General features: G+C 46.7%; 1 protein-coding gene across 3 annotated transcripts in view; it reads left to right on the top strand.

The window, feature by feature from the left end:
• LOC149371700 (uncharacterized) overlaps nt 1-15,615 on the top strand; it is a 44,945-nt gene that overhangs the window by 602 nt on the left and 28,728 nt on the right. For 2 of the 3 annotated variants that reach the window (XM_089565946.1, XM_089565945.1), the window contains exons 2-5: nt 1,172-1,396; nt 4,441-4,593; nt 10,075-10,324; nt 13,414-13,567. In XM_089565946.1, the coding sequence (XP_089422072.1) occupies nt 1,216-1,396; nt 4,441-4,593; nt 10,075-10,324; nt 13,414-13,567 (738 nt within the window). In that variant the 5' untranslated portion in view covers nt 1,172-1,215. The remainder of the gene's footprint in view (nt 1-1,171; nt 1,397-4,440; nt 4,594-10,074; nt 10,325-13,413; nt 13,568-15,615) is intronic. The other variant, XM_089565947.1, reaches the window with a different exon arrangement.

Genomic DNA, 15,615 nt, shown 5'->3' with positions numbered 1-15,615 from the left:
TGACACTAAGGAGCTCGTTTTTCGGATGCCCATTCGTTTTACCAGTTTCGTGTGCGCCCCGTAGATTTCGCCCTCGCCGACGTGACAAAAAACCGTGAATGACTAGATTGACTTAAGAGGCAGCGTTAATTAGCATAGTTATGACCCCGTTCGTAGAGTAAACGCCATTGCGTCTCCATGGTGTTAGCTGGTTCACAGTGGGCCCACTGGCTCGTGGACGGGGAGCGCGCTCGGTAGTTAGCGTCCGCATTGCGCGGACGCTCGTGCCTCGACAGGTGACATAGGAGATGGAATCGTTGCAGTGCCAAGCATTCGGCTCCCTGATGGCGCTTCAAATTCTTTGTTTTGGCACTGCTATCACTGTCGAAACTTCCAGTGCAAGTGACCTTTGAACGTGCGCAAAAAACGTTCACTGCGCGTCTCGTATTGCTCGTTGGACTGTTGCATGCACATACTGACACTTCCGTATTTATCTGTCCGGGTTTAAAAAAAATTCCTGTGCTCCAATCACTCTCCCTAATCGAGAGCAAGTATCGTTCACAATGTATCATATTATTGTCTGCGTTCTTTGAGATGTAGTTTAACATTGGTAGAACTGATGTTTGGGCCAGTTGGTATGTCATTTCAAAAAGGAACGGCACGACTTTTGACGCGGACGAAAGGAAAGACACATGAGCACACGAGGACAGGTGCTGACTAGCAACAAACAAAAAAAGGAAATATACATGACGCTCCAAGGAACAATAAGAACCAACATAGTGACAACTCGCGCTCATTCATTCATACACATAGAGAATTGGACAGAGTAATATTTGTTGTGGGGGCTAGTTGGTGCATGTTTCCAGAAAAGGGTTGTCGAAACAGACAACACACAGAAAGCTAGACGGTACAGGCAGGACTGTCCCGTCTAGCTTTCTGTGTGTTGTCTGTTTCGCAACCCTTTTCTGGAATGGGACAGAGCATTCTGTTCTTTTGTCTTGTGTGCGTGTGTGTGGTTTTTGGCACCTTTAAATTACAATGATCAATTACCAACTAGCTATATTGCACAGTGTCAGATTAGTGAATGTTTTATTGGACAACTGCATGGTAGGTTGTACACAATGCATGAGCCCGTATTTGCTTGGTTTACTCGTCGGCACTTATTTGCTCTTCATTACCTTCCTATCTTTAGGGCAAGGTCGTGTTCTCGTTTTCTAGGCTTGTGGACTACACCTCATGGCGACACGTGTTTACATCAATGTGGACTTGGATCCCTTCTGCACGGAGCTGGTATTCCCGAAAGGCCTTGATGTTGGGGGCTTTGTGTCGCTTGTTTTTGGCCGCTTCAGTCAGGATGCCACGCAGGACAAGGGAATGCGGCATATTTCGCTTCGAACCTCTGCGAGAGCCAGATCTGGTAAGTTCAACTTGGCATGCATGGGTTGCTTGGAGCAGAGCTTCAGTGAGGCTAATCTAGCCAGGTTTATTTTAGTAGCACTCTTATCCAAAGCTAAATTTTAATCCTACTTCATTTTAGAGTGCAGCTTTTAAAGGGGCCATGACACGGTCGTACTTCATATTGTATTTTGTACTTCAGCATTTAATACAAGAGCCTATGATTCAATTTCCAAAATTTGGGTGCCCAGGGCGCGCTGCATATTACAAAAAATGCGATAGAAATTGAGACATGGAAACTCCTCCCACCGGCGACGAACACCGTGTTGAATGCTCTCGTCACGTCACAAGGGCATACATGGAGCAACTTCGTCTGCTATCTTTGCTGCATTGGGCGCAGTGAGGTCTCTTGCCCCCTGTACTTTCGCTAGCGATCAAAGTAGCAGTCGTCCCTCATATATGACTGACTTTTGCTGCAAAACCAATACCAGTAATATAGTTTTTCTTCCATATTGGAGGGTCCAGTCACACCAAGCCAATACGACGCCGATTAATGGTAGGTGGGCTGGTCATTATGCAGATGCCACCGCTGGCGCACCGATCTGTCACACTAGACCGATAATGGTGCCGCTCACTGTAGTAAAGAGTGAGCTTAGTGGGAATCAGAAGTCTGTGGTGAGGGTCTAGTTGGTATGACATTCTATAAACTTACAAATTTTGAAACCTATTGGATCTTATGCTAGCCATGGTGACATACACGACATGCATGCACCAGCGAATATGTGCTTTCAATTGGTGCCTGTGCATAGAACCGAACGGTGAGGCAAGTGACACGGACAAAAAACACCGCACGCCGCTGCCAGTCACCGCTTGCTGCCGTTGCCCGGGCTTGTGCGGTCAAGCGAAAGCTTCACACCTGGTGAGGTGACGGCCTGAAAAACTGCGCTTGTGTGTACCTTAGCTGCATTTCATATCTTCACACTTTAATAGTAATCAGTGGTGAACTTCTGCCAGATTCTGAAATTCCAGTGAACGGTGGACTGCCGGCCCCTTTTGTGACGAGGTCTAGCGAGTGTGGGATTCGTGTGTGTGATTTCAGCGATTGTTGGGAGCAAATTCACAAGTTTTAGCACGTGCAAATAGCCGTCCGCACACACTGCAAGGACTGCACAAGCGCAGTAAATGCTAAATAATGTAATATTATTTTGAAGCACTCATTTAGACAGCGGTGACTATTCATCGGTATGGGCAGTGAAACATTCGAGTTGCATTGGGTTTTGTCATTGGCTTGGTTCTGCAAAAGGGTTCTACGAGCCAAAAAGATTGTATGTTCGACTTACACATGTATACATGCAGTGGGGAAGCCGTCGCATTCGACACTTTTCTCTGCTCTTTTCGTGCCTCAAGCTTACTCTATTGCTGCCCTGTGATGATTGGAGTTTAATTATCGTGCCGATGAATAACGGGCAAGAACTTAGTAGCCAGTGACAGAATGCCATGCCCTTCATGGCACACATTGGCGAATGCATGTGCAGCAAGTGTCGCTTTTCTCATACGGGGGCTCTTGACTGCTCAAAAGAGACGACGCTCATAACAAATTAATAACACACTTCTAAGTGTAAATAGTAAAGCTGGAGTGCATCGATTTCTGTTTCCTCATCATTCAGAAAACGGGTGCCACGAGCAAGTCTGCTTTCCCAAGGATCACTAAGCTCACATACTAAGCTGAAGGCTTCCGAAAAGAAAACATGAAAAATGCTTGTTATTTAGCTAAGCTAAAAAAAACTTTTCGAGCAACCGCCGTCCACGGTTTGTACACATGTACCTCAATGCAGCCAACAGCTCACAGCAGATGACACGGGGCGGGTATGCCTTCATGACGTCAGCAATCAGAGGTTGCCAGACCAGCAAGCAGTTCGCAAAAGAAATGTAAAAAATTCGTAAAAATATCTACCTCACAGAATCAAGTAAAACTTTGGGGAATTGTAATTTAATGTGTTGGGAATTAAATACAGTAAGCAGGGTATGCGCGAAAGTAGGCTGTCATGGCCCCTTTAAGTGCCTGTTCCTGCACTGAGCGGCATGGTTCGGCTAACCGAGTGAACGAGGAGCACAGTGGGAGATGAAAGCTAGTGGTAGTTTGAAAACAGGTTCTGTGGGGGCAACCTGCTAAGAGATGGCATCAGAGGAGAGCGTGCCGCCATCCGTTCGCCCGAGGCGAGGCTCAGTGGTGGCGGATCGCTGAGCACGCTGCCCATGTGGAAATACAGAGCCAATTCTGTTCAGCACTGTGAGTTCCATATGCGGTCATCTACTGTGGCAGCTGCCCTCAAAAATCGCATTGCCGAGAAGTATCATCATTGGCTAATATTTCCACCCTTTCTGCTTTCATTGCTTTGTGCTTTGTTTATTTGATTTGAATGCACAAAATGTGAGCTCATAGAACTTTAATATTGAAGGACCAAGAGCCCACATGGCATTTGTTTTAACACTTCTCTCTCTTTCAATTAAAATGCTATAGTTACATGTCTTCTAGGAGCTAATGTTAATTCTATGCAATCCTTCTGCATGATAAAATATTTTCATATTAGTGCATGGTAAGCACATAAGCTTTAGCTGTACTTTTATTACTAATGTTCTGTGTGTATAAACTTCAAGTGCCTAGCACTAGTTTCAAGTGTTCTGGCAGTGCTGCGGGCCTTGCTTACTATCGGCATTTTTTTTTTTTCTGATATTGTAGCATTGCTTCTGTGAATTTTCTGTTCTGGAAATTTAAGGACAGAGTAATTGGAGCTGTGGTTGTTACAGGATGTAAACTTATCAGTGCTCCTGCATTTACTCGAAATCCAGAGATGTATTTGGCCTGCTTAACCGGAAAGGCTCCTTTTGTGAATGCTGCGTATTGAAAGCTGACTGAACATAATCTTTCCTCTCATTGATTTATTTTGACATGCACCATTGCGAAAAATAATACAGTGATGGTGGGTGCAAAATTCTTAGCTGCAGCACTTTATGTTTGTGATTGTCTGGCTGAAGGAGAATGTCTGCCTGTTTGTGTATCCACAGAGGATGAAGTGCCTGTGGACAAAAAGGTGTTCATCAGTGTGCCTTATGGTGAGCGCAACCCACTCTGCACTTTAAGAGATGCTCCACTGCCTGAAGATCTTGAGGACATCCCAGACGCCTCTGATGATGAAGCTGTGGATGACCTAATCCTCGGTAATGAGTGTTTCGTGTCAGCATGCTATTGGCAAGCTTTGTTTTGTTAGAATGGTGTGTTTACATTTGCTGTCGTCTTAGATAGTGCATTACATATGTCAGCAGACAGAGGCCTTACGGGGTCATTCTACACACAGCTGGCTGGGAAGGCGAGATTCTGTGCCAGCTACACACAGGCGTTAGTTGTATGCAATATGTTTCTCCAACCCATGGTGGACAGTTGCACACACGGCAAGTTCAGATCAAAAATAGGCAACTGCACAGCACACTAGGAAACCGTTTGTTAACCTCACATAAGGTAAAACACTGTGTGGAAGAATGTTTTGTGCGATAAAATAGACGTTCAAGTGGCTCACCAAGAAGCCATTGTCTAGAGTGTCGGGTTCTTTAGTGTACAGGAAGGGAGCCTTTGCTTGATGGTCGCAGGCAAGACACAGGAGAGCTCTTCCTGCCGTGAGCACTTGTTTTTAATCCCCCGGGTGCTACCCAACGCAGTGCAATCGGCTGCTCAGCTGTCGTGGCGTCATGTCCTTGTCTACAGAATGGGGGAGATGCAGGAGTGCCTTCCCTTCCCCCTGCCGGCTGGCGGGCCCGTGCTCTTTTGTGACACCGGTCTACTCGCCACTGGCTTGGGGAAAAAGTGCAGTATACTCGTATCCCACACCCTCCCCTTCTTAAAAAGCCTTCCGAACGCTGAAATGGGCGCAGAAGCAATTGTAATCAATGTTCAGGCGACCACAGGTTGAGGTCCATCTCCAGCCCGGCATTGTTCGGTGGCAGCTGCTCCTCTGGTCGCCTCCACAGCCCCATCGGGCCTGTGGCTATCTTGGGGCAGAGTTTCTGGGGTGGGCAGCGTAGAGGCCAAGGGTGGTGGCGGCGCTGCACTCAAAGTCATCGGGCCAGGACTCGGTGCTGGGTGGGCTGCGGAGTCGCTGTTGGCTATCGACAATAGCCTCCTCCTTGTGGTCTACCTGCACTCCAGCATCTCTTTTGCCATTGCACTAGAAGCTGCTGCCGGTCTCTCTTTGCGCGAGGCCAACTCCCACAGTGCATGCTGCTTAGCAGCTCACCCCTCATGATAGCCATGAAGTTAACACCTCAGTTTTACGTAGTGATGTTCGGCAGGAGTGGTCCATACACTCATACACTCCATACACTGAGGTTGCCTGCTAGCTTGTGTCTTTGCTTTAGGCTGTGCAGGCAGTTTCAGTGGGATATCCCGTGGGATATATGGAACATACAGTAGACATCTCGTTAATTCAAACTTCAAGAGATCATAGATTTTTGGTTGAATTATCAGAAGTGCACCTTAATGTGATCCAAGACTGAATACAATTGGCTGTATCGATACCTATATATACAAATAGTATTTTGTATCCATGTCACCATGCTTCGTCCTGTGTGTTCATCCCTTTTCCGTGTTTTTTAGCGCTCACCAATTCCTTCAGGTATGGTAATGTAGCTGGATGCTTTAGCACAAAAAATATGGGTGAAAGGCAGGGATAAGTTGCTTTACTGAAGTGTGGTCTAAAAAGTTATCAATAATGCACTGATTTCCCAATAGAGTAAAAATAGAAAAAATGTTTGAATCATCCAAAGGTTGAAAAGTCGAATGGCTACAAAAACACTTCTTGAAACTTTCGCACCGCAGTAAAACAAAAATTTAGTTGATGAAAAATAAGCATGTGGTCGTCTGCTTTTAATTGAAAAACTGCGCAGCAGTGACGGCTTTTCACCATTCCGTCATTTTGTAGTGCATGCCCACTTTTTGGAATATCAGAGTGGAACTGCTCCAAAACAGTGAGGCTTTCTGCGGCCTCCTTCACAGGTGTGATGCAGTAGCAGAGGAGCCCCCTCAAATGCAGCAGTGTCCATATGTAAGGAGGCTTCACCACACAATGGGCAGCTCGTAGTGAGTGCGCATTATCGGTGCACAGGACCACATGGACGGACACGAGGGGTACGCACAATTGCGGCGGAACAGCAAGATGCCTTCTAAAAGAAAAAAGAGAAATCTTTGACGACGTTTAAATTTCGCCTTTAAGAGTAGAACAGAATACCGTTATCAGGCTGCTGCTGCTTATCAGCAGCTGCGAACAGGAAGGGGGGCTGCCGATTCACCGTTTGTCAGCAGCCGCCATCGGCCGCCATTCGGGGGGGGGGGGGGGGGGGGGGGGAGCGCCGGTTCCGCTCTTTGACAGAGTAGTGATCAGCAGTTGCTCAAGGTCAGCGCGAAGAGCTATGCGACGGAGCCGTGGCAGCCGGGCAACTGTGGTGATGTCGACGATAGACACCTTTAGCATACCGTGTACCGTGTTACCGTTCCGGTACCGAAGTATCGGGAGCCCGCGCGCAGCCAATGTGCATGCGCAAATCATCTTTATGGCGCCAGATGGCGCCAGGTACCCGGCAGCTGTGCACGCACGCCTGCAGCATTGGGACCCATCAGCGCGTGCTCACTGGCGGTGGGCGGGCTCCTGGTATTCCAGTAATGATAACATGGTACTATTAGCAAGAAATGAAACGCGAACAAGACAACTCAGCCTCACACAGGAAAGTAACAAATTCTCAGGAAGGGGAAGCTCTGTACTAGCAGAGAGTGATGTCACTTCGAAAGCGCAAAGACTCTTCTACAGAAGTGTTAATCGACCTCGCTCGTATTTGCTCTCTAGGAACTAATATGTAAATGTAGCTGCGTTGCTTCCTCAGTTTTCTTGTTCGCGTTTCATTCATTGCTGATAGTACATGGTATGCTAAAGATGTCTGATGATGCTGGCTCGCCTCACGAGCTCCCTAAAGCTTTCGTGTTAAAAAGACCATCACAACAGGCGCGAAGTTGGGCTTAGTTCGCAGACGCGCTGGACACTCTTTGGACAGCCGCAGCCGTAGCAGGATGGTAGCGAAGCTCGGACAACTGAACTATGCCGTGACGGGGCAACTCCGATTGATGCAGCCCCCCTTCAGGCCACTTTGGAGGGGCCGGATTTTCAGTTCACTCAGCACTGCAAACCTGGCTCATCCAACTTTCGTCGCCGCTCTTTCGCACGCCGGGAGCGTCGGAGCAAGACAAAAAGTTTGAATTACCGAATTTAAGAGAAATCATGGTACGAATTAAGTGTCTTTGAAATGCATTGAAAGTATAGCCAGCCAACCAAAAGTACAAATTACATCCGAGTTTTAATTATCGCGATGCATGAAGTGAGCTGAACAGTGAGGGCTTGAAACAAGTCATGTTATTCCTGCTTGAAAACAACATTGGTCTGGTTTTCTTCCTTTCACTGTCTTTTTTCATCTCTTTTCTCTGCAGTGACTTGTTCCTGACTTGATTTTTTAGGCCCTGAAGGGGTCGCTATGCATGTTTCTCTCATCGCACTCCTTCCAGTGCAGACGCACCATGCGCTTTTCCGACCTATGCGTCACCAATATCTCTATGCCGTGATAGTGCGTAACGCGATGCCACATCAGTTAAAGGGATACTGAGGAGAGCACTATTAATATATTTTTTATAGCAAAATCCGATAGTTCGGCATGTCATGGCTTTGTTGCCACTTGGCCGGCAGCGAAAAATGCATTTATTTCTAAGAAATTTGGATTCGAAGTTGAAAAGGTTTTTCCCGCCGCTGTGATTCAAACTTGGGATTCGGCTATGACGACAGAGGACTAAGTGACGTGAAACATGACGTGACATGACGTGATGCAGACTCCGTGATTTCTGGCGGCCAGCAGCGCGGCCTAGCAGCAGCCGAAAAGAAAGCTACTGCCGGCCGCACGTTGAAGGCATCTATCGGCTATTGCGGCCGTCGCTGCAGTCGCTTCGCTTACGTTTGCACCGGCGTTTTGCGAGCGTTACGATGGATCTCGTTCTCGAAGTCAACGAAGTTCTCGCAAATAGACACCTTTAGCATACCGTGTACCTTGATACCGCTAGCGGAATACCGGGAGCCCGCCTAACGCCGGCGAGCAGGCGCTGATTGGTCCCGATGCTTCAGGCGAGCGCGTAGCTGCCCGGCACGTGGCGCCATCTGGCGACGTCAAGGAGATTTGCGCATGCATTGGCTGCGCCTCAGTGATTTGTGCTTCTCGTGTCCTAGCGTTGCTAGAACCATTGGTTCTAGCAACACTGTTTTGTTATATGACGTCATGACGCTTGTACTTGCGAGTTTGGCCTGTGGCGGCGATACCTGTATTTTGGTTCTTGCTCTTTTCTACGTTACAAGAGCTTTGTTGTCAGTATGAGTGGCGTTTTTGTAATCAGGAGCTGGTATTCTGTCGATACAAGCCAACTTCAATTTCTCCTCAGTGTCCCTTTAAACATTTGGCTCCCAACTGTTTAAACGCTAAGTTTAAACAAGCAGGTCTACTTCATTCCTTTTGGTCTGCCAGTGGCGACGCGTGTCACGTGACACGGGCGCGATGCCTAGAGCTGTCATCTGCACCGCACACAGGCAGGAGCAAAGGTGCCCTGCCTTTTCTGCACTGCCAAGAAAGTTCCCCCGCAAGGAAGCGCGTCCCGGAAGCCAGCTTCTCAGCACAACGGTGTGAAGTTATGTGGTAGCTATCTGTTGGGGTTTACATACAGGGTGATTTTTGCATACAGGGTAATTTTACACACAGGGTGATTTTATTTAGCCTTTGCAGATTATAACCTTAGCGACATATCTCTCAGATATGTCTCTCAGACATGTGTGAGAGATATGTCGCTGCAGGCTGTTGAGCTGGATTGCACAGCAAAATGGACATTTTTGTACCTCACATAGATCAATAATTAAATGACGAACTAAAATTAACAAACAAACTTCTTTATTTTAATTTTAGGGTGCAAGGTTATGTTGTGAAATTGATGGTCGTCAACATCTAAGGTGGCCTGCGTTTTTAAATTTTCTTAATTGGTAATGCGTTTCAATATGTTTAATGTCAAAAATACGCATTTGAAAGCTTTTTCAGTTGACTTTCCCGCATTCATATTCATAAAATGGTGTCTCTTGCTCTTCTTAGGCATCAAATACAGGCGAAGTTGGTGTATTGATCATGTAGACAGTAGTGAGTTTGATTTTGGCGACAGTACCACTGACAGTGATATCATTTCATGATTAGATAATGCGAGAAAGGCGACTTAACAAGCTTTCAAATGTATATTTTTGATGTTCGATATTTCGAACCACACTGCCTATCAAAGCAAATTTAATGCTCTATGCTGGTTTTTTCATTGTTTCGTTATTTCGGGTTAGTTTTTAATGGATTTAGATCCATTGAACACACTACCTTAGTTACGTTGATGTGTAAAGTACGTGTTTGCAGATCTGTCTGTGTAAGGAGTGATATTCTAATTGGCAGTGTGCTTTACACTTGCTCTTCCTGCCACTATCTAGCAGCTGTCTGTTCAGCCAGTCACACTTGAGAGTGTCTGAGCAGTTGTATTTGCTTGCTGTGCAAAGGACATCTGAAGAATCGGGCGATGTTCTTTGATGTCTGTACACGTAGGTTCTGGAAAAGATGACGACAAGCGGCCTTCCAAGCCCGTTGAAACTCCCAACGAAAATGCGGGCCTCCTCTGCCCATCCTGCGGGGGTTGGTTCTCCAGCTCTGAAGTGCTCCAGCTTCACAAGGCCATGAGCCATTCTCGGATCAGCACTGCCAAGCCCAACGGTGTCAAGACTCTGTACGGCTGCACAGTCTGCAAGCAGACCTTTCCCACGAGTGCAGAGTGCTTGCTGCACAAGTGGAAGCATAGGTACTCTCTTGGTTTTTCTTACTCCCATCTTTCTGCCCTGGCCTCTTTGTCTTTTTGGATGTGTGCGGTGTGATGACCAAAAGAGAAAGACAGAAGAAAGGAAGAGGTGTGGGTGGGGCGAAAAATGAGCGAAGAAAAGTTAATTTGAATGGTCAAAAGGAGGTCATTAACAGAAAAGGCCTGAAGCAAGGTGTGCTCCATTTACAGACATCACTGTAACAATGAAACGTCCCTCATGTGGGAACAGCCGACGCGGTGGCTCAGTGGTTACGGCGCTCGGCTGCTGACCCAAAAGAGGCGGGTTCGATCCCGGCCGCGGCGGCTAGAATTTCTTTGGAGGAGAAATTCTAGAGGCCCGTGTACTGTGCGATGTCAGTGCACGTTAAAGAACCCCAGGTGGTAGAAATTGTTCGGAGCCCTTCCCTACGGCGTCCCTCATAGCCTGAGTCGCTTTGGGACGTTAAACCCCATAAACCAAACCGAACCTCATGTGGGAACTAACAAAGATTGACCAGTGCTTGATACTTGTGCAAGTAGATACCACTTGTGTACAGACACGGTAGACCTTTCTATTTGCAAACCAGGGGACTTGTCTTTTTTGTTGTTGTTGTTGGTGGACATAGATACAGAAATGGGGATGGGGATCTAGGAGAAAGAAGCAGCAGCACAGACGAGGTTTGCTGAGAAAGCTGCAAAGCTGATACCATTGTAACTGCAGATTGTCCGCTTACCGTACTTACCTGAATGTAACACTACTATGATTGTTACATGAGGGTCGGCTTTGTGGGCACGTAAAGGAAAAAAATGAACCAACAGGAATGTAACGTAAGGAACAGTGCTGCAGTATGTGGAAAGATAAGTAGAATTTTATAAACAAGAATGCCTTAACGAATGGCTTTCATGCACTCTTTCTATTTCAAGAGAGCTGCACAAAAGATTACGAGGTAAAACTGATAGTACGAAGATAAGTACGGAGTCCCACCGAACCATCACTGTGTCGACCGTGCACTTTAGATGCCTCGTTGTAAAAGTGAAATTTCTCCCACTTGCCAAACCGGGTGGCGAGTCATGGCTCCCGAATGTCATTGGCCATTCTTTGGCCACTATGTCGATCTCGGCACGGTGTCCGTGCCGCATGTAATAGCAACGCTAAGCTTTCCATGCACCCAAAGCGGATGACTGCCATTAACATGCTGTAAGCGTTGGGAGAGTCTGCCGAACTTTAGAAAACAAAACAAGGTCCTTTACAATGCCTTCAAGTCATGTGCATTCTCATATTTCAGCACAATGATGCATCCAATGTATGCAAATGCACAGTCTCCGGTGAGGAGTTTCTGACTGCTCGGCCGCTGCTGCGATATGTCTTTGGGGCTTGGATCTCTCGTTAGTCGACCAACATGGCATCCTAGCTTTTCTTTTTCTGTTTCCTGAAGCTGGTGGCCGAACTGCAAGACGCATCAACCAGTATGCAAGGAAATAGCTTTTGTCTCCGCATAATATTAGATTTTAATGTGAATAATTCCATTATAACATGAGGGGTGACTTTTCACTTTTATTTTCACTGAAAAAACTCGCATTACATTTGAGTAAATATGGTACCATATTTGCATTTTAGAGTAGGGGGGGGGGGGGGGGGGGGGCAGTTGTTAGAAAATGGGAGTTGTCATGCCACCAGTGATGCACAGACAGGGTCAGGGCCGCCTGTCCCTGAATCCGGCGCACGGGTACTTCCTAGTCCCAAATAAGTTCTGCTGGGAGAGGGTGGGAACATGGAGGAATTAGTGCTGCGTGAACGCATGCACCCCTTTGGCATTGGAACCTGAGGCCATTTACAGCACTGCTATGGGTTCTCTTCCACTCATCCCCACGTTCAATACAATTCACCTTTGCACTGATTTCTTTGTGGCCCCAAAAAAGCCTGCTTGTCGCACATTCCAGCTTCCATTCATCAGCTCTGCACACGCTACTCCTGTCCTGTGCAGTGCACGTACAGTGGATTCATGGCCATGCTCAAAGTCCACAGAATTTTATATGGATACTGCGACGCATCTTGGCGCATAACATGACCAGCCGCGCTCCCCACTTCCCTCAGATCTGTTTTTGTTGTCACATGTATCCAAATCACGAGTGATCTGTCTGTAAATATGGGAGGGATGAATAAGGTAGAATGCCAAAGCATGCTTCAAATTATTCTGCCCACAACTGTATAAATCTGAATAGAAAGAATTGAGGTTGCTACACCAGGTTGACCAAATCCTATTCTGGTGAGGGAGTGCGGTGTCGGTTTCAATCACCGAAATCGGGCCACACCGCATGACTTGTTATGCAGTTCTACTGACACTCTGATTTTTTTTTAATCCATTGGAGAATTGTCTTGCATGCAAGGCGGATGCTCTATGTCTGTGCCATCGCTGCACCCCCTAGTGAAAATCGCCAGTATGTAGCACACCTTGTGAACAGCCTGCCGCTATTTTAAAAGTCCACTAGAATAGTCGCGCCCCTTAGTTGGTGAGTGTACAGGTCATGCAGTCATCACCAGACTGTTTCAATGGTTGCGGATGTACTGGCACTATAGAGTTTTAGCTCAGTATCTGCCGTGAATGTGCATTGGTGCAGTAGCCCCCGGTCACTTCACCAATGCACATGCACAGGTGGCACTTGCAGGCCACCCTTTGCTTTATGATTTTCTTTATTTTCCCGTGATCAGTGTATTTATCGCTGGTCTAACAAGGTGAAAGGCACAGAACAGTGTATTAGAGCAGGAAGTTGAGAAAATAGGCTATGAGGATTAGTGCCAGCGGGAGGAAGTCCCAGAAAGTTGTTCTGTTAGCATCTCCTGTCATGTGTTTATTTTAGCAACTATATTAGTATTTTGGTGAATTGTTATGGGTGGTGCTGCGCCGTGCTGACTTGCAGTGTAAGTCGTCGCTGCGTACTGAATTCTATAACTTGAATTACGGTACAGCATTTCTGAATGCTGCTTTGCCACATCCACTGCAGGCCTCACAGTTGGCGTCTTCCTTCAAACGGGAGTTTAGAGCTGTGTTGTTGGCAGCTGTGCTTACTGGCCTCCTTCGTATGTGGTGCAGGCCTGAGTCGGAGTGGCCATTCCAGTGCAAATCCTGCCAGCGGGGATTCATCCGTCAGGCGGCGTTTGTGCGCCACCAGCAGAGTCACTCCTTTGAGTGCAAGGAGTGCAGTCGCTCATTCTCTGACCAGAAAGAACTGCAGGAACACAACATGGTGAGCCTTGCTTCACGCTGCCTTGGCATTACTGCTGCCCACAGTTTTCGTCTTTTTTATGCGAAGCATATTACTAGAGCTACACTACAGCCCGTCGAGTGCGGCGGTGGAGCTACCATTGACCTTTAGCGTGACCACGTGACACCACGTGACAACATGACGTCACAGCGGAGGAGAGATGGGCTGCCGGCTCGCGCAGTCGGCCGCGGCGGTGGAGGCTCCACATCACAGGCGCGGCGGCTGACCACGTGACGCTACAGCAACGGTATAAAGCTGAGCTTGCCTCAGCTTTCCAATGTACTTTCCATGGGTGCCAAGAATGCTGTTGTAGCCGGTGCTGGGGCAGCGGTTGTACACTCTGCATTGAATTCACCGATGATCCCGTATATAGCTGCCACGGCAATCCTTGCTACACTTCTAGTGGTTGTATTAAAATGACCAAGTATTCAACCAAGGAAAGCCATGTATTACCAAGCCTAGCCATCAATATGCTTCGCATCTGACTAGGCTTAACCTTAGCTAAGCCTCAGCCATTTTTTGTGTCCTTGGAATTTTGGGGGAAAAAAACAAGATGTGCCATTCTGGTCCTTGTTTGCTCAAGGTGTTCCCGTTGGTAATTTAAAGTGCCCCACTGTCATTGGTGTTACTTTGTTGTCCTTGAGGTTTTGCTCAGAATTTCAAAGTCTTATGTTGGTAAGCGCAAATCCATTGAAGCACATGCCACTCTCCTGATCAGCACACATTGTATTGCCATTTTACTTCCTCTTCTAGGGAAATAATACACACTGGGCTTTTTTTCATCCCCCCGATAAAACGGCTTTTCTAGCATTTTATTTTCATTGGTGAAACTAATCCCTCTTTGGTACAGCAGAAGCCATTAACCCATTAGGGACCAAGAAAAATCTAGCAGAGGGATTTTCTTCATTTTTAGCACATAATACTCTCATATAAAGAAAAAGAGATTGCTGAAATTGCGTCACGATTGCTTTATTCCTTCCAGAGGTTACACAGGTGTACTTTTTATAGTAGACTGGGTCTTCCCCATAGCACATGTGGCTACTTCACTGCATTCCTATTGGTGGCGTGAATTTTGTTATTATGTCTGCGATTTTTACGCAGGGTGATATAACACTTCTTGCAGGCCCTCATGAATATTTTCTGGCTATACTGGCACCGCAGTTATCCTACTTTGCACGGAAAGCTTTCTCCTTTTCAAAGAAGCATCAGATACGATTGAGCCAGAGTGTCTGCGAACCGCTGGTCACTGCATGTCAAAGTGTAGATAATAATGAGTAATGCTCTTACCAAAGCAAAAATAGTCAGCAGGCTCGTCTCTAGCAATTTGGTAGATTGTCCAGGCTTTCACAATTGCAAAGTTGAGCTTTGGTGTTAACAACCACTATCACTTTTTTGTCCCTGATGCTGATATACTGGCAGTAGACGGTTTGATGCGAAAGGTCAACACCTGCCATACCAGTGTTGTAAAAGGAAAGGAGTTTTGGCTTTAAAAAAATCTGTTTTTCTTGTGCTGTAGGCAACCACCACTCTACAAAACACGTAGGCTCACTGCTGTTATAGTTGCAAGCCATAGTTACTATACTGTTGATCGTAGACTTCAATAAAGGCATGTAACCTATACTACTGAAGCAAGAATCGATGTTTCATGGCTGCTTCTATTTCATCGCTTTCTTTGGCCCGAGTGGACACTTCCTAAACCTGTTTTGGCGAACGGTTCCTCTAGCCCTAAATTCCTCCCAGTGGAGCGTTACAAGAATGTCTTGAGAGGTAAAAAAATTTTAAAAAAGATGAAATGGTCACTAAGGGTTTAAATCACCTCAGGTGACGACAGGACAACACGCGCTTCCAAAAGTTTCTTTTCTGAACTCAAGTACTTTGCGCAGACGGTGTGAATGGCATAACAGTAACTGTCTGCTCGGCAGAACCTTCAGTTCTTATAACCAAACTTTATTACAACCAATTAAAATCATACCATCATCAAACTCAAGACCGCTAGCTGCAAGTACAGCAGCCTCCGAGGCCTTGCTGAG

Source organism: Amblyomma mixtum, chromosome 1 (genome assembly GCF_055824585.1).
Source record: "Amblyomma mixtum isolate Tamu chromosome 1, ASM5582458v1, whole genome shotgun sequence".
Classification (NCBI taxonomy): domain Eukaryota; kingdom Metazoa; phylum Arthropoda; class Arachnida; order Ixodida; family Ixodidae; genus Amblyomma; species Amblyomma mixtum.
This window is presented reverse-complemented; position numbering and strand designations above follow the sequence as displayed.